This window comes from Prorops nasuta, unplaced genomic scaffold (assembly GCF_024137725.1).
Source record: "Prorops nasuta isolate Cenicafe-Biocafe unplaced genomic scaffold, Cenicafe_Pnas_1.2 PNAS00024, whole genome shotgun sequence".
In the NCBI taxonomy this organism is placed as follows: domain Eukaryota; kingdom Metazoa; phylum Arthropoda; class Insecta; order Hymenoptera; family Bethylidae; genus Prorops; species Prorops nasuta.
In genome coordinates this window covers 2,721,901-2,742,205 of record NW_027116821.1, presented here as the reverse complement: position 1 = coordinate 2,742,205, position 20,305 = coordinate 2,721,901, and the positions used below count along the sequence as shown (strand labels likewise).

General features: G+C 33.7%; 1 protein-coding gene across 2 annotated transcripts in view; it reads left to right on the top strand.

Annotated features, from left to right (window-relative positions):
- The window catches only part of gish (casein kinase I gish), a 68,744-nt gene that overhangs the window by 34,315 nt on the left and 14,124 nt on the right, over window positions 1–20,305 (top strand). Inside the window, exons 2-6 of one of the 2 annotated variants that reach the window (XM_066740942.1) lie at window positions 18,089–18,129; window positions 18,249–18,318; window positions 18,399–18,568; window positions 19,037–19,271; window positions 19,758–20,077. In XM_066740942.1, the coding sequence (XP_066597039.1) occupies window positions 18,089–18,129; window positions 18,249–18,318; window positions 18,399–18,568; window positions 19,037–19,271; window positions 19,758–20,077 (836 nt within the window). The remainder of the gene's footprint in view (window positions 1–18,088; window positions 18,130–18,248; window positions 18,319–18,398; window positions 18,569–19,036; window positions 19,272–19,757; window positions 20,078–20,305) is intronic. The other variant, XM_066740944.1, reaches the window with a different exon arrangement.

Below are 20,305 nucleotides of genomic sequence, written 5' to 3'. Positions count from 1 at the left end.
TTTGATCTAAATAAATAATTGTTTTAATAGTGCAAGAAACGTATTTAATTAATACTAATGTAATTTTATATCTATACATAAATACATGTAGCTTTCTCTTAATAAATTTTTTCCACAAACTACGAGCCAAGATTTAACACCTACGAATAAACATTAAGTGATTTTCAAATCAATCGTCGTGCATAGAAAATACAAGAAGAATGTTTAACGTTATCTTGGTATTTCACTAGATAAAGAATATCGTTTGATCTAAATAAATATTTGTTTTAATAGTACAAGAAACGTATTTAATTAATACTAATATAATTTTATATCTTAACATAAATACATGTAGCTTTCTCTTAATGAATTTCTTCCACAAACTACGATCCATGATTTAACACCTACGAATAAAAATTAACTAATTCTCAAATCGATTGACATGCGCATGAAAAAATACATTGAGGGTGGTTAATTTCATACGTGGTATTTAACAGGACAAAGAATTTAATTTGATTTAAATAAATCTTTTTTTGAACAGTTCACTAGTAATATTTAATCACTACTAATACAATTTAAATAAATGGATTAAAATTGATTTAAATTATTTTTTCATAATTGGATGAGCTATTTATTAAAACCAGGTACACGTATTTAATTGGAATTATTCGATTGTAGATGTCGGTGAAATTTCGAACGTTCAATGAACGGTTTTAAGAAATCATTTTTCCAACTATTCCGGTGGATGGAAAATTCCCAAAAATTACGCTAAACACTCCTTCGGTTGAGTGATCGAGTGCGAAAAGAAATTTCGATGCAAAATGCGTCTTAAGTGAAATAAAATTTTTCTGATAAAAAACAATTTTATTTTATTTAAGACGCATTTTGCATTTTGCATCGAATTTTCTTTTCGCACTCGATTGCTGAACCGAAGTAGTATTAAGCGTAATTTTTATGAAATTTTCCAGCTACCGGAATATTGAAAAATTCATTTTTTAACATAAAAAACAACAATTTTATTTGATTTAAGACGCTTCGTTCAATTTGCATCGAATTTTCTTTTTGCATTCGATTGTTGAGCTGAAGTAGTGTTAAGCGTAATTTTTATAGAATTTTCAATCAACCGCCATATTGAAAGAATTCATTTTTTAACATATAAAAAACAACAATTTTATTTTATTTAAGACGCTTCGTTCAATTTGCATCGAATTTTCTTGTTGCATTCGATTGCTGAACCGAAGTAGTGTTAAGCATAATTTTTTGGGAATTTTCCATCCACCGGAATAGTGGAAAAAATGGTTTCTTAAAACCGTTCACTGAACGTTCGAAATTTCACCGACATCGATTGTAGGTTTATTTCGATCAAATATTATACTTTTCTCAGTATACAGCGGTTTCCCCTCTAACGTTGTTGTAGAGAATTCGTGTTTTTTAACTATAATACTTGTACACACTATTATCACACTTAAGAAAATTTCAAAGTATTAATTTTCCATCACTTTTTTTATTTTATTCCCTTTCACAGTTAATTGCAAAAATAATTTTTCTCAATTAATCTCACTTACTGCCTTTGATATTAATTTAAAGAAAATCTAGCTGTACCGAGTGCGCCATACGCAAATAACACGAAATCTCCTGTATTCTCTCGTTAGAGGAAGACCCTGTATTAAATACCAAAAGACTCTACGAAAGCCACGTCGAGAGAAATGAGGAAATTTGCGTGACGAAGAGCAAAATAATTGACACAACTAATCTTGCCAATACGAAATTAACTAATAAAAATCCCTATTAAAACAGTCATTAGTTAATTAAAATTTCGTGAGATTCCTGACCTTATTAAAGTTACTACACCGTCTTACAAAGGAATTATATTCAATTTGAGAATTAGACCCACGTATTACTCTAATAAAAAAAACCAAGAGTTGGAAATATTTATCGAAGAGAAAGCAATAGCAGCCGTTAAAAATTATTCAAAAAACTTGGTGTATATCGTTACGCAAAATATATCCGTGATTGGCAAGGAATATAGAGCTGCTAAATTTTATAATTCAGGGTTGTTTCGTGTGTAGACTCGAAGGGGATGAGAGGAGGGATAAGAGACACAGGAAGGAGGGTAAGAGCCAGCCGCCACTGGCTATGCATAACGCGTAGTGAGCAACCCCAACTACAAAGCCACCGCGCAAAGGGTTCGATGAAATGGCTGGGAAAGCTCGTGTGATAAAGAAATGATAGGGCGAGTCCTAAACCTACCGACAATAAAATTCCGCCCAATAAAATCACAGAAACTTCCGCAAAACGCTTTATATCCAGTCGATATAACCCACTCACCTTTTTGCAATACTTCTTATTAAAATCTAAAGAAATCCCAACGACTCCTCCACTCTCCCTCGTTCCCCAAACAACTTTCGCGCAAACACTATCCCCCTCGGACCATTAACCAAAATTTACTCGCCAAGAAAAATTACTCTTGACGCGCGTTCAAGAGTTTTTCTCAAAGGAACGCTCGCAGTTATTTCGAAAAATCAGTCAATGTTGTTGTTCCTTAATTTATGCACAACTATTTTCTCAAACGTTTTACCGATAAGCGTGGCAAAGCGAGATCACCAGTGAGAGATTATCGAGTGTAACGACTGCACACGCTCGAGAGGAATCAATCGTGGAGAATAGTAGTGTTTTTACAGATGGAGAGGGCGTTGAAAAACAAAAAAAATATGGCAAATATAAATATAATTGAGTGTCACCGTTGGTTTTATGGTGTTGTTATATGAGAGAGAGAGAGAGGGGGGGGGGGGGGAGTCAAGGAGGTGCTAAAGGAGGATGGAGAGTGGGTTGTTGGAAGAAGAGGATATGCAGTTGACCGAAGGGAATAAGCTGCTGCTGCCTCGCTGTTCGATCGATGCACGCGATGGTACCGTCGTCTGCACCCTCCGCTTCGATTTTCCACAACCCCAGCCCCCTTCATTCTCTCTCCTCTTCACTCCTTCTTCTCCTACCTCTGCTCAGGGTTAGGCTAGGTCGATTGGGTCAGAAGGTAACACCAACCAAACACGTGGATTCGGGCTTTCTCAACCTACTTCTTCCAGTCTTTTGCAAATTTCCAACATTTTTGTAGGTCTCTATTATTTTACAGCAAAAATTACTATTTATTTCTTAACTGTTTCTATCCGTATAGCAAAATGTACAAATATTTAGTGAAACGTACTATATATTTCTCTTGTATCAATTGCTATTTTTAAAAATTCTTATATCTCTTTAGTACATATTCATAAATGTATAGTTAATTTAACCATATATATGGTTTATTTTCCTACAATTATAGTAAAATATTCAATGCTTTGAATAGCAACTAATACTGCATCCAAATTTTACACTTATTCCTATTCTAAAAGAATAAATACTACTATAACTGTATGGTAATTTTTGCAACATTATAGTATTAAGTGCTATAAGGTAGCAAATAGTACTAAATCGTATATAAATTTCTACTAAATTAAAATAGTACTAAGTATTATACTGTGACCCGAATCGTATTTCAGTCATTCAGTTTTCAGTCGTTTGGTTGACCGCTTGTTGCAGATACAGAAGGAGCTAAAGCTCTATCTTAAATCAATAATAATAAAAACAAGTGTTAGGTGCATAAATCCTACATTAAGTGGGGGAAAATAGGAACCGAAGGGGTGAGGGTTAACTGCAGTATTATTGTTTTTGTACCGTAAAATCCTAGTAATAATATGTATAAGAATTTTCTAAAATTTAACGGTACACACGATAATTGCCTAGCTAACACTTGCCCCTCCAACTCTTATCTTCCTACGCCTGATGCAGGATTTATATAGCCAATTGTATGATATGTACTTCCCCTTTCTTTTGCTTCCGTTTTATTTTGAGTTCGATCTCATTTGAAGTGACGATCCAATAGACCGCGATAGTGTGTGTGTGACCACAACAGTTTACAGTTCATTTTCTTAACTATAAAAACGAATAAACATACTTATTTTGTGTTTCTCTTGAGTCGAACACTGTGCAATGTGTACGCTTCAAATGTGTGTGAATGTTTGTGCACCTTTTCTCTTAATACGAAACAAGCGTTTGAAGTAACCTTAAACAAAATAAAATGGCTACTGGCTTTGATTTTATTAGTAACGAAAGAGATGGAGAAAGCTCATCGGCTTCGTATATTTTAGCGGATTTAATAACGAGTCCAGGTGAAAATCATGCAAATTTATCATCGAATCTAGTGTCAAATGTGGAAAATTTAGATTCTCTTACACCAGCTAATGAAAACAATAGTAAATCTCTCGTAAGTAATAATTGCTGCAAGACATAATTTTTCAACTTAAGCATATTGAATTTTTTATAAATTAGGACTTAAAAAGTTTACTGTTGAGTGATGATGAAGGACAAACAATAATAATAGTATATGAAAAAACTGGGTTTTTGACAGCAAGATTAAGAAATTTATTAGTACATAAAATAATTTTATCCAAAAAGAACTCTGCTTTCAATAATTTAGATAAAGGATTACTTAAAGAGTTCAAATGAGTATATTTTCAAAAGCTATGTACGTTTTTATAATAGTTATAGGAAATGTTATTAAGATTTATTTACTATAGAATTACAACAGAGTGGTTTAAAGAGTGTGCAAAACAAATAGAAGAAATTTTTCCTAATGAAACTGCATCCACTTATTATGTTTCATATCAAAAAACTAAAGCCTGTAGAATGTGTACATGTGGAAAGTTGTGGGACCACTATAATTATACTAAATCATTGCTGAGAAAAGAAGATTCATTACAACAAAAAGGTTTGAAGTCTGTTGATAGTTTGGCATCACTTACGGAGCATCAACCAGCTGAACCAAATCCAAAATTATTTCACACGTTTCTATAAGTCGCGTAAATATTTGTCATACTCTTGCCGTAAAATATCAATTGAAATTAAGTAACCGATTTTTAAACTGTTCGCACTATAAACCGTATACCGTCGGAAAGATGACAAGTATTTCTTTAACGGATATTGAATATTATTTTGACTTTGAGGCTGCATTACCTGTTAATATGAATAATTCAATAATGATGACTAACTTTATTAAATACAGGGATCAATATTTCAGTAAAGATGTAATAGTAATGCTTCCACACAAGGAAGGCCCAAAATTCTTTATTTATTATTAGAATCCTCTTACAGCGTAATAGCATTAACAAAAGTCATACGCAATTTTAATTGTGATAACCACTTTCAGGCATATGAAATATATGTAAGAGAGTGTGATATTCATGTCGAATGGTGCTGCATAACGTGAAATAAATTGAAACTTTGTACAACAACAAATATAATTCACTTAAATGGTTCTGATTATATTTTAAAGAGATGGATTTAAATGAAAAATATAATTTGTTGTATTAACAAAGCATAATAAATTTATTTATTTGTTTCCCATTACATTGCCCTATAATACTATCTTCCATAGATGTGACGATAGCAAATTTTACTGTATATAATATATTCATCTACTGTACTTTATAATGTACGCCTTAAAGACCTACTATTAATTCTAAATTATTATAATTTTGTAGTAATTAGTGTATATGTTTCTGCATTAATAGTAAATTTAATTATCTATATTAAAATAATATTTAAATAGATAATTAAATTTACTATTAATGCAGAAACATATACATTAATTACTACAAAATTATAATAATTTACAATTAACAGTAGGTCTTTAAGGCGTACATTATAAAGTACAGTAGATGAAAATATTATATACAGTAAAATTTGCTATCGTTATTTCTATAAGAGATAGCAATTTTTACTATACAGCATAACAACCTTTATAAATATTGTTTAGTAATTATTAATGTATAAGCGAATGCTTTTATAGTAACATTTACTATCTAATAGTTATACATATTACTATACTAGTATATCAATATCTACTATAATTCCTATGTGTCCCAAATGTACTATAAGATATGGTAACTATTACTGGATTTTCTGATAGTGAGTGCTATTTATTTTTCTCCGTGTACAGAAAAACTTTATAACGATTCTACCCCCTCCCCCACCTTCTCAAATTTGTTCAAAAAGCTTCTTTCTCCGTGCTTTGCATTTACCCTCGCCGCACGTCCATTTTGATTTTCCAAACAGTTTCTCTTTCTCCTCTTGCTCCTTTTCAGGGTTAGATTAGGTCGATTGAGTTAGAAGGTAACACGAACCAAATACGCGGAGTCGAGTTTCCTCGATCTACTTCTTCCAGTCTTTTCCAAATTTCCAAAATTTTCGTAGTTTTCCGTAGAAGAACTTTGGTAATTTTGTAACGCTTCTACCCTCCAGAATTTCGACCGAATAACTTCTTTTCCTGTATTTCGCAGTCTGCTCTTATCGCACGTCCGCTTTAATTTTTCCACCGACTCCCCCCTCTCTTCAAGATTAACCTACGATGACTAAGTTATAGAGGGTAACACCAATCAAACACGCAGACTCGTAAACTTTCCGTAACCTACTTTCATCCTTTTGCACACTTCCAAAATTTCTGTACTTTTCTATCGACCAACTTCAGCATTTTTACAACGTCTTTTCTTTCCCCCCTTTATTTTCTTTCCTCTCTTTTAGCCAAAAAGCTTCTTCCCCTACATTTGACAGTCTATCTCTGCTGTACCTCCACTTTTCTTTGATTTTCCACCTATAGTTCCTTCTTCACCCCTATGTCTTTTCAAGGTTAGGTTAGATCAACTGGTTTAGAACGCAACGCCAATCGAACAAGCCGACTCTTCACCTCTTCTCAATCTACTTCCTCTGTCTTTCGCACACTCCCAAAATTTTTCTACCATTCTGTCGATCAATTTTAAAACGCTCTTCTTCATCCCCCTTTATCTTCTTTCCTCTCTTTTAGCCAAAAAGCTTCTTCCCCTACATTTGACAGTCTATCTCTGCTGTACCTCCACTCTTCTTTGATTTTCCACCTACTTCCTTCTTCGCCCTCTACTCATTTTCAAGGTTAGGTTAGATCAACTGGTTTAGAACGCAACGCCAATCAAACAAGCCGACTTTACCTCTCCTCAGCCTACTTCCTGTCTTCCGCACACTCCGAAAATTCTTGTACCATTCTATCGACCAACTTCAGCAATTTTAAAACACTTCTTCATCCCCCTTTATTCTCTTTCCTCGCGCTTTTAACCAAAAAGCTTCTTCCCTTACACTTCACAGTCTGCCCTCACTGCTCTGCCCACTTTGATTTTCCCAGCAACTTTTTCCTTCTCCCCCCCCCCCCCCCCCCCTCCCATTCTTCAGTATTAAGGTAGGTTGACTGAGTTATAAGGAGTAACACCAATAAAACACGAGCTGCTGCAACACGTGGACCCAGACTTTCCTCCTTCATCCCTCAACCTGCTTCTTACCTTCCACGGGCCAATTTTTCATCCATCAACGTACTACAGCAATTTTATCTGATCCCTAACAATTTATATTTCCTTCCATCATTTCACTTAAAAACAAAAACACGTTAATAAAAATTTCCTCTCAAAATCCCTTAATTAAATCTACAAAAACACCCAAATTCTATAACCAAAGCAATTACATAATTTTGTCTATGGAAAGGCAATTGTCATTCCTGTTGGTTAGAACGAGCGAAAAATGTTTGGATTGAACGTTGAATTTGTAACGAAACTATTCGTCCAAGGACCAAAGGAAGCAAAGGCAAGTGAACGAGTATCTAATTTTCTCTCCGCTCGCTGAAACCCTCCCGTTGCTGCTGCTGCAGTTCTCGCGTCGAGCGATAAAACCTCTTATCCGAATTGTTGCTTTTTGGACTCTGTTGCACATCGTCCCGAATTTTCTCTTCGAGAGCGAGCATAATTTTTCGAAAGTTGAGCTTTCGCTGCTCGGCAAACCGAAGGAATTCCCACAACGGTCTTAACGCATTTGACTAGATGGGGCGCAAGGATGGTTAAAATCTCGAGCGTAAATTGGTGGTGCAGAAACAAGTTTGATCGACCGCTCGTCCCGTAACACGAATAAAATAATATATGCCCCTATCGATCGCGCCCTCTATATATATACAGCTTTTACCTCAAATATCACGTACACTGGGCTTCCTCGAGCAGGACTTTGTCAAATGAGAAAAAAAGAGGAGGCAGCGCGATAAATCACCCCGAACCAACCCACCCCCCTACTGATTTATCACGTTTCATTTAATCCTCGCATCTTTTTCTCATCTTTCGCAGCTCCATTTCTTATATATCAACGGCACACACAAACGCACCCAACTGCTTAATCCGTTCGAGAGAATTGTACAGTTCGCTGAATTTATTTGATAAACAACCTGTATTTATTTATTCGCGTCTATATTTCCCCAAGACTCTGCGAAGATGATGGATGTAATTTACGGTGAGAGATTTGTGGATTTTTTCCTCTGTTTTCTTTCAGCCTTGGCTGTTTTTTCCTGGACTGTATATCTCGAAACGCGAGGGAGCTATAAACGAGGATCGAATCCGATTGGGGATAAAGTTTGGGGGTGGTAGGCGTTGATGGACAACAGCTGGTTCTAAGAGGGCGTGGCACTCGCTCTTGAGGAATCGTTGCGTCACTCAAAACGGCCAAGCAATGCAGAATTACGAAACAACGTATCTTGTATCCGGATCCGGCTAAAGGTCATTGACCTATCGCAGATAAATTTAAAAATGACTACTTTCAAATTACTTTTTTAATTAATTATTTATCTTTGTTTTTTATTTAACATTGCATTGTAACTTTCTCGTTTAGCTGCTTCGTTCTTTATAAAGATTCAGATTTTGATTCTTTATCAAGAAACATTATCTTGCACTCAAAAATGCCAATAGGTCATTGACCTATCGAAGCTACATTTAAAAATGGCTAGCATCTAATAATATTTTTTGTTAATATTTGATTTAATACTATTTTATATACATCCATCTGCTTTTTTTATAAATTCAATTGATGGTTCTTGCAATGCAGAATTAAGGAACAATTTATCTTTCATCCGAATCCACCGAAAGGTCTTTGACCTACTGCAGCCACGTATAAAAATTACCACCTCAAAATAATCTTCTTCGTTCCACTCAATGATTTCTTCTATACTACTACTGTATTTATTATTCTTTCTCCATCTGCTGGGCTTAATTCTTCAAGTTCAACTTTTCTTTCTTTCGTTTATCAATCACGTTTGGTTTCCTTTTTGATTATTCTTTTTTATCATCTCACCACCAGCCACATTCCTTCAATTTTCATTACTTTGACTAATTGTCACATTGCAGACTGTAACGAGTAAATGGTGAAAGATTTTTAAGTCACTTCTCCACTTAATAAACAATATTTCGATTTACTCAAATTATAATTCCTCTGATACGAAAAAATATTTTCTAATTTATTTTTATTACTACTTTGATATTAAACATTTTTTAGGCTCGTATTTTGCAATTAAGAAATCGAAGCATTCGCTTTAAAATTTGTTTTCGCATCGATTAGTCGTTGATTTAAATTCAACAATTCTCTTCTCCCTATTGTCTTCCAATGTTTTTTTTTTATCCAAGCCAGTAATTTCTTTTGTTGTCAAAGATATGATAGGGGGTTGCACCCGCGTGGTTTCAAGGTCAACGACCGTGGCGGCAAGCTGAAACTGGCGGCCGATGACTTTGTTTTTTCGCCGACTGTAGGGGAGACCGGGGTAAAACAAGGATCCATTAATATAACATAAACTACATTTCTGATTCAGTCATTAATGAGGGTATGTAATGGTGCCACTTGAAGACATTTGTCAGCAAAAATTTGTAAACATTGGCGCTTGATTACTTTCCAGACGCTTTATTTTTCATTTTTGCACATAATTCTTCAAAGTTTCCGATAATTTCGAACTGTTCAGTACAAAATCTGAACTAATAGAGTAAATTTTCACTCAAGTCACTTAATTTGTAATATTTTTAACTATAATTTCGTTAGTCGTATTTTTAATTTACATACGATATATGTCTGTATAATATTTAAATAAACTTTGTATGGTTAAGGGGCAAAACCGTACGGGGTAAAATCGGACCTCATACCTTCATTAATGACTGAATCAGGAATATAATTTTTCTTATATTAATGGGTTCTGGTTTTACCCTGGTACCTTATTTTATCTGGCTTTCCCCTAATAAATGTATTTATTGTCAAAAAATATGCGCATTAACAAAATTACAAGAAGGATGAGTACAATGCATAAAAAATTTTAAATGGGCTCACGAAGGATGAACTGACTAGAAAATTGAAGATTTACATAATTTCTCATGTAATTCACGCTAAGTTTGTATCAATTTTTTGTATCCAATTTGAATCCGTGGATTACCCTATTTTACCCATGGGTCGGGGTAAAGCCGTAAATTGTTATGTTTTTTTTAAAATTAAGATTTGATTGATCAAAAATAAAAATAATTATTTAATTTTGTGTCACCACTTTAAAGAAGGTTTATATTAAATCAAAGTCGTTTTATTTGCAATTTTTTTTTAATAATAACCTAAATATAAGCCTTTATCCTTAAGGGTACCGTTTTACCCCGGTCTCCCCTACACGTTGAATTTTTCCCCTTTCCCCCTCCATTGCTCAATTGTCGTATGTACTAACACATGTGAGCCTAACCGTGAAGTTGCGGCTATACGGCGCTCGAACTAACGCACGGCGCGTAAAAAGGACACACCAGACTCGACGCGCTTAGAGCAAATGCGAATCCTTATATATGGATATAATTTGCGCCTCGCTCATACTGTACACGCCGCGCCCATATTCATTTACGAATATTCTAATACCAAGGCACAACGATCTAAAAGCATTTCCAAAGATGCACAAGACCTGTGAGTGGAGATAGAAAATCCGAAATCTTCCAATTTTGCGTTTTCCCTCCTTTAGGCCAGTGCTGCTTAGTGAAGGACACACAGAAAATTCTTGAGAAAATTCAGGCATGCATCGTTTGGCCATCAAAGGGAAGCATGCCTGAATTTTTTCAATAATTTTCTATGTGTCCTTCACTAAGCAGCACTGGCCTAAAGGAGGGAAAACGCGAAATTGGAAGATTTCGGATTTTCTGCCTGCTCTCACAGGTCTTGTGCATCTTTGGAAATGCTTTTAGATCGTTTTGCCTTGGTATTAGAATATTCGTAAATGAATATGGGCGCGGCGTGTACAGTATGAGCGAGGCGCAAATTATATCCATATATAAGGATTCGCATTTGCTCTAAGCGCGTCGAGTCTGGTGTGTCCTCTTTACGCGCCGTGCGTTAGTTCGCGCGCCGTATAGCCGCAACTTCACGGTTAGGCTCACATGTGTTAGTACATACGACAATTGAGCAATGGAGGGGGAAAGGGGAAAAATTCAATGTACAGTCGGCGAAAAAACAAAGTCATCGGCCGCTAGTTTCGGCCGCCAGTTTCTGCTTGCCACCTTGGCGAGGTATTTCCTGATTGAAAGAAAGTGGTCGGATGCGTGTCTGGTGCTTGCTCAGCTGCGCCCTTTTGTTGCAAACGCGTCAAGTGGACCAATTCATACGCGCACTTGCACCTTCGCCCACGTGAATCAACACCCCCTCCCCCCTCCTCCTTTTTTTCCACTCTTCACTTCCCCTTTAGGAGGGAAATAAAATTAAAAACCGATGATCTGATAAATTTTTTAAGGAGAAATGACTTGCTCTACCTTTTTCACATTGCGATATTTTATTATTTATATATCAATGTGACAGAGTGATTGTTTATTTAACAAATGACAAAATTACTGACATCTGACATTCTTTATAACAAATTAAAGTTGCTTTTGATAAATAAAGTGAAATCTTTACTCTTTTATATCCACCTGTAATCAATAGAAACGGAGGTTGTGCTGGGTTTTCTTAAAATTTGCTTAGTCGTAAATTAGAAATACAAATTGCAAAATTTTGTAAAGAAAAATATATGTTATAGTTTTTTTATTTTTATTAATTTCATATAAAAAATAACTTTTTGGGGTTATTTCTATAAAATAAATGGACTCAGAACCAAAGTGATAATTTTATCAAAGTATAATCAAAGTTTCTTTAAAATGAATTGAACTGCATTCGAGAACTAGATTTCCCGCTAATATAAAAAAAGTATTTTTTTAAAAAAAGGCATCTAAAGATTGAATAGTACCAACGTAACTCGTGTTATTGCGTCACGCTCCAGCTATAACTCGTTCAATTTTACCCAATCAAATCTTTGGGGAAAAAATCTGAAGGAGCTCTACATAATTTTTATAGATAAATGCATTTTTTGTCATTTATAAATGTATTTCCCCCTTAACTCATTTACTTGATTCATCCTCCTCTTGAACTTATCCAATGAATTCTTCAGATAGGACAAGCTCGCGCCATCCATTTCGTAAATTTTAAAAATAATATATTATTTTATCTTAAGAGTTTTTCTTATCAATTCTTGCTATCCATATTGTTAATAAACAATATTTGACAAATATTTACGTGTAATATTATAATCGAGTAAAAATCCTTGGAACTCATTCCCAACTGCAAGAATGAAATATAAACGATTTAATTTCACCATATTCAGACAAGTACTTCCAAAATTAATTATAATTGTTGTTTACTCGTTGCTAATATTAATACCAAATTCTATTGACTCCTTAATTAACATTCTTCTCATCTTCGTGTCCAAAATCAAGGTCGTGACGAATCAGTTAAAACGTGTGCTCTTGATTTTTCTCATCACTTTCCAAAAGATGATTTTTTTACCACTTGAATAAAACGGTGTCTGAAGCTTTGATCGTGCAAAATATCTTTTTCCTAATTTTCCTTTTTTTGGCACGTGGCCAAAAGACACGACGAGACCCTCTCGTATTAAAGCATTCGGTTTGGTTCCTCTTCGATTCGCCTCTCTCTCTCTCTCTCTCTCTCTCTCTCTCTCTCTCTCTCTCTATTTTGCCAGAAAAATCAGCTTTATCCGGTGTTAGCGAGACATTTATTTTCTTCAATTGAGAAAACCTATGTGTTTCCTGGATCTCCTTTAACGTCAATAAAAACAATGAACCAATAAAAAATATTTTTCTACGTCCAACAAATCCTGCTTTGATATAAAAAATAGGTGTTTCAGTTTTTCGAGGCTTTTGCAAGTAGAGGTAATTCAAAGTTTCATGAACTGAATTTAGAGAAAAATAAAACCATAGGATTTTTTCTTGAAAGGAAATTTATATTCCAAATATGGAAAAATGTTTTTTTGGGCTTCTTTTGTTTAAAATTCAAGAGTAATTTTAATGAGATTGAATATACATAATTAATTATAATTTTACTGTTTAGAAATATTATTTAAAATAATTCAAATAATTATTATGCACAGTATACAGCCATGGTCCCAATTCTGAATTTTTGCTCATAGACAAAATTCTTCTTCCTCAAATTTATCTTAAAAATAAATGCAAAAATAAGACCTTCAGAAACAAATAAATTAATTTCTCTTTAACAAGATTACAACATGTTTAATTTAGCAAAAAAAAAGAATGTTTGAGCTGTCGAATTTTCCGTATAGTTCAGAGGAAAATTATTTTTTTACGGAGTACAAAACTATTTCCTTTTTCTCTTTAGAAATTAAATTTGTTCATCTTTTCACGATTGATTTAAAAAATAATGTCCGCCAATTTATCATCGGCAAGCTTGTATTTTTTTTTATCGACTTTTTGATATATTTAAAGAAGGGCTATTTAATATCGTCGAGCTATGAAACGTGATGCGTGTTGCGTTTCAGAGTTACGTAAGAATATTATGCAATGCTACTTTGGAGACTGACTGTTGCTTTTGAAGGTTTTAAGGGGTAGTCCCCTCCCTGCTTTAACAAACTATTCAAATTTCGTTCTCTCGCTTTAATTCTTCCATTGAAAAATATCCAAATATAAGCTTACCAATTTACATTCTCTTTTTATTCATTTTAACATTATTTTCAATCAAAACGCAATTAATAAATTTCCAACAATTAAGTATCGAAAGCAGCATAGGAACAAGTATAAAAGATAAATCGATTTATCAATCAAGGTCAACAACTCTTACTTTAAAATACAAAATTAGAACACACTATTAATTTAAAATTATTTATTAAACCTAAAACATATGAATAAAATTCATTTTATTTTTTTCAATTCATACGTTTGTATTTTTTCCATCATAAATTTTAGTACTTTATTTTTCCAAAATTGGATATGAATTTTAAACAAAATATATACAAAAAATTACCCGTGTCAAAGCTAGCACCTCAAATTTTAAAACTGGAAAAAACCAAATAGTTCTAGTAGCACCCGGGCAAGTTCTACAGTTCCTTGCTATTTGTCAAAAAAGTTGTGCAGATTCAACTCGAAAAACTATAAAAAGGTGATGTGCGGTGCCAAGTTCACATTCTCCTATAATATTCAAACGCTAATATCCTTTAAACTAAAAGTCCTATAGATAAAAACTATTAGACATATTTATAGAACTCTTTGGGGTGTCATCAGAACTCTAGTTAAAAATAGTAAATTAAACAAAAAAGTTTTTTTTTAATTTTTTAATTATATTTTTAAATGTACAAACAATTGTTTTTCTAATTTTCCATTTTTAACTAGAGTTCTGATGGCACCCCAAAAAGCTCTATAACTATGTCTAATAGATTTTATCGATAGGACTTTTAGTTTAAAGGATATAAGCGTTTGACTATTGGAGAAAGTGAAGTTGGCACCCCAAATCATCTTTTTATAGTTTTTCGAGTTGAATCTGCACAACTTTTTTGAAAAATAGCAAGGACCTGTAGAACTTGCCCGGGTGCTACTAGAACTATTTGGTTTTTTTCCAGTTTTAAAATTTGAGGTGCTAACTTCACACTGGTGAAGAAATTTATTCGTAATGTTCATCAACCTTCACTCTGCTTTGAATTTCTAAGGATTCATCCAAAAACTGTCAGTTTAATCAGATATGTATAGTTAATAAAAAATAAATATGTATTATATAATTTATAAAATGTCTGACAAATTTATTCACTTACACTCTCATACATTAATTCAGTCTCTCTTAGTATTTCAATTTCCATCTCAATTGAATCGCAAATATAATTTCGCAATAGTTGCAAATCTCAATTGTTTTTATTCATTGTTTCCTACTCGTAACCACTGGTGATGGCGATCTGTTCGTCACAAACAACAAAGTCCATGACGCTGATAAGCTTTCTCGATTTTATTAGATTTCCCACGCGAAACCCTTAATGACCATCATGGTAGTTGCGGCTTTTGTTCTTCTGCGGCTTCTGTAGTCGCGCAATGGTCCAGTCCACGTCTTATCGTGTCAGCCCATGACCCTGGAATTAAGGTAGTAGTCTGGTTTTTTTGGGTCGAAAAAAATTTTTTTTTCATATTTCGATAGTATACCAACATGAGAATATGGTGTATGAATTTTAAACCGATATTCAATATATTAACAAAGATATAACATATATTGGAGAGCGCCGCATAATTGAACGCTGTAAGGTGCACGACAGCTGCTAACGGTTATTCCTCGCTATTATGACTCATTACCTTTATATTTCCTTGAAGTTTCGTATACCTTTTGATATACGAAAGAATATAACCAGATATACCCGCGTTTGACACGTATGAAGAGACCTGAAGCTTGTTGCACGCACCGGGGATCGACGATTAGTGTGAGGATGAAAGTTCTGTTAGCCAAACTTTAAACGCGTTTTTCTCGAAACCACGTTTTCTCAGTCGGCCCGAGGCATAACAGATTTTCTATTGAACCGATCGGGTTGACATTTTTACAGGTTGTTCTACACATCTGTAATCCTGGCAGGTGCTAGGATCATTTTTTTTCATCCATTGTTTTTCAATTTACAACCCAATTTCCACTACAAAATTGTACCTTTTTCTTTCGAAGTCCGCCATTTTTTTATTTTTCAACCAAATTAATTTTTTCTATCACCTGCCAGAATGACAATCCTACTAAACAATAATCCGTTGCATTTTTTTGTTTCCGATTACCCAAACTGGAGATACCTCACGGGCCAGCAGCACATGTTTTTTATTTTTCACCTACTTTGACCCCATATAATTTAAATAAAATATCGTAAAAATTGAAAACAAATTTTTTTTTGTATAATTCAATATAGTATTAACAACATATAAAATTTTCAGATTTTTTGCATTTCATTTAGGTAGTCCAAAAAATTCCCGAAAAATACCATGCAAAACCGGTCGATTTACCAAACTACTACCTTAAATGAATGCTTAGTCTTCATCAAGAAATTCAGTGTATCTTTTTTTGGTGTATTAAAACAAAAACAATCTAATTAAAAATCTTCATTCTTACATTTTTTTATTTTATTCTCTATAAACCTATTTCATTAATAACAATAATTTTCTAGAAATTTGACTAAACTCGACCAATTCATTCACCTAATTTTGTTTCCAAAACTATACCAAAAACACCAAAAGAGTAATTGCTTACTCAGAATGGAATTCAGCAAATTAGTTAATAGTGATTTTGTAGTAATTTCACTACATTCAAATAATTCATCCTTTTAATTGTTACAATTACAGTAACAAATCACTCAAGTATATGCTCGTTTATTAAAATTGAGCCACTCGTATGAGTTGTTCTACCACGCTATGTTTTATCGTTAACGCGCTGGAATAATTATTCGTTACTCATCATACACAATTAACTCGTTGAGTTCTTGTAACGTGTAATATTATAACAAGAGAGAGAGAGAGAGAGAGAGAGAGAGAGAGAGTGTAATATATTGCAGTTGATTTTGGAAGTTATTAATTGCTGCTTGAGACACGAAAAATAAAGAGAGAAAAATTGGTATAGAAACTCTGAGGTGGTGGGCGGGAGTTATAGGGGGAAGATGTGGAAAAAACTATCTTTGGCGCGTTCGATTTTCATGGAATTCTTTGCGAGCCCTGCGGCTGATAATTGGATCTTGGGATTCTTCCTTGGATGATTCCTGACGGAAAGTGGATTATATGCAAGCAAAAAGGATGAAATCGAATCTTGATAAACTATCTTGCCTTGTATCTTGCCATGTCTAGCGATCGCCGAAGAAGAGGATTAGACTGAAACCTTAAACAGCATTTGCACAAAATTCGAGGGACGCTATAAATATCATAGTGCTTCATCCTACACTCCTTTTTTCAATTTTTCTGTTTATTTTGGTTTCATAAATAATATTGTCAATCATGGACGTCCATTGTTATTCTTGTTAAAAATTGAATTTAAAGCAAAGTTTTATTCGAAGAAATTTAATAGATATTATAATTAAGAGGTTGGAAAATATAAATTATAAAAAGTCACTTGTGGTTTTTTGCAATAGTCAATTTTCATAAAAATATGATCTTTTTATGGTTTATTAATATATAGTTGAGATGATTGAAGTCATTCTCTGATAGATGTATTACATAGATTTAGTTTAATGATAATGATGAAAGCAAGATAAATTGACAATATGAAAAAGTCATTGTTAGAAGCACATGCTCGTATCACAACTGCACGTTTTGTTAAATCACAAATTACATTTTTTGATTAAATAAAAGCTATAAAAAATTGCTACTTCGTAAACTCGATAAAAAGTGTTTTAATTCGCTGATTTAAATCTTTTGTCATTTTTCATCTCTTTGAGCGATCTTCTTTAGAAATTCTTTGACATTCAAAGATTTTTTTAAATTTAGTATTATAATAATAGCAATAATTCTTGTCTCTTTAATAGAGAAAAACGACGATAAAGGATAATAATACTTAGAACGTATAAAATGTGCCATAAATGCTTGCACTTTCTTGGAGATTATTGGATTTGATATGTGACGACATTTTTAACGGACATGTAGGTCGATGAAAAGGGCAGGGATGTTTTCTCCTTAGGTTTCTTTCGATGAAAAAAATGGTTATTCAAACCACACACAAAAAATCTGTATTTTTATATACGATACAATTATTTCATATATTAAAACATAAAATTATATATTTAAATAGATAATAACGTAACATCCATAAAAATAAAAATTGATAGATTTAAGTTGTACATAAATAAATAAATTAAAAATTATTTGAATCCTGTAACTAAGATTGTTTTATGTTTTTGTTACAGGGAAGAACCTCTACAATAATGAACATGTAGCGATTAAAATGGTGAGTAAAATTCAAGCAGTTTCTTTTTTGTAAAATATAATTTTTACAAGTACTATATATATACATAAATAAATGATAGGATCGTGGTAACTTTGTATAACGATGAATATTTGTTGCAGGAACCAATGAAGTCGAAAACGCCACAGCTACACTTAGAATATAGGTTTTACAAATTATTAGGTACACATGGTAAGTTAATGACGAATGAATACTCATACTTGAATAGATGAAATTGAGAAAGTGATCATTTCCTGTCTGTAATGAATGAGCAAGTGCAAATTTTTACACAGAGGGTATACCGGAGGTGTACTACTTCGGGCCATGTGGGAAATACAACGCGTTGGTAATGGAACTTCTTGGACCTAGCCTGGAAGACCTCTTTGATCTCTGCGGGAGGAGGTTCACCCTCAAAACCGTTCTTAGCATTGCCACGCAACTCGTAAGTTCATTTTCAACTTGCCAAGTACCGATCAAATCAAAAAACTACATCAGAAGAATTTCATTTAAAAAAATTGCTTTTATAAGATTCCTTTCTTTTTATTTAAATTACGTAATAATAACTCTTATAAATAATGTTTATATTAAAACGATAGACTGTGTAGGATAAGGCACTTAACACGTCCTTGGGCTAGAATATGAAAGTTGAATTATATTTGTATCTGGAAGAAATATTCAATTTTAGTACCAGGGTTTTTTTAAATTTTTAAATAGGAAGAAATTTTTAAAAGGCTTAAATTCATATTTCTTTTATAGTTACGAATATACACATGTATTCTAACGTCTATGCTCTGTGGTGTCTTAAACAACACCTTACTGTATATATTTCAGAGTTATAGAGATTATTGTTTATCAAAAATGCACTTAAAAATTCAATACATGCTAATATAATTATCTCATTTTTCCACAGCTCCATAGGATAGAATACGTCCATAGTCGGCATTTGATTTATCGTGACATCAAGCCGGAAAACTTCCTGATTGGACGAGTCAGGACCAAGCAGGAGCAGAATATACATATTATAGATTTTGGACTGGCCAAAGAGTACATAGATCTGGAAACGAACAAGCACATACCGTATCGGGAACACAAAAGCCTCACGGGCACAGCACGTTACATGAGTATTAATACGCATCTAGGAAAAGGTAATGAGAAGCTAAGAACAATTAAAAATACTCATTAATTACTAGCTCATTTGCAAATAATGTTAAAATCACTGACAATATTCTATACGATATTAGAGTTCTCACGAGTAATAACTCGTTAAGCTTTTTGATAAACGTTGAGAGTAGTTTTTGATTTGCCAAAATCTGGACAGTGCGACCTTTCAATACCACTGCATAATTATATGAGGGAGAGAGAGAGAGATTAATAGTGAATAGACAGAGAGAAGACTATATTATTACTTCTGTGAAAGGTCGCACTGCACTCAATTTGTTCCCAATTTTTCCTTTACTCAATTCGAACGTGCGTTTAATTTCAACAACGTGAATTGTACTGTTCATTCAGCTTTAGACTTGGTTAGCATACTCAATGTTTGAATTAAATTGTATCGTTTTGTTAGAATTTCTAAAAAGCTTGTTGCAATATTCCTTAATATTTTTGACTAATGATTGTTTTCTGATTTTCAGAGCAAAGCAGAAGAGACGATTTGGAAGCTTTGGGGCACATGTTCATGTACTTCTTGCGGGGTAGTTTACCCTGGCAAGGTCTGAAAGCGGACACCCTGAAGGAACGTTACAAGAAGATTGGCGATACGAAGTATGCAACGCCAATCGAGGTTTTGTGCGATGGCTATCCCGAGGAAATGGCGACGTATTTGAGATACGTTCGCAGGCTTGACTTCTTCGAAACGCCGGACTACGAGTATCTCCGAAAACTCTTTCACGATCTGTACGAGAGACGAGGCTTCGTTAACGACGGCGAATTCGACTGGACTGGAAAAACCATGGTGCGTAGTACCAATGATCAGTTGAACAGATCTCTCACGAGGCTATTTATCAAACTTTTACTCGTCAACTACCACCAGAAGCTGGAAAGAAGTGTCTGAATATACCGGTGCTACGAGAGACGTTACCCAGGCAGGACTGAGCATTGTTATATTTCATTTGGCCCCTCATTCCCTTTCCATCACACATCTCCTCGAAAATTTACCTGTCGTCCAATGGTAGAAGACTGA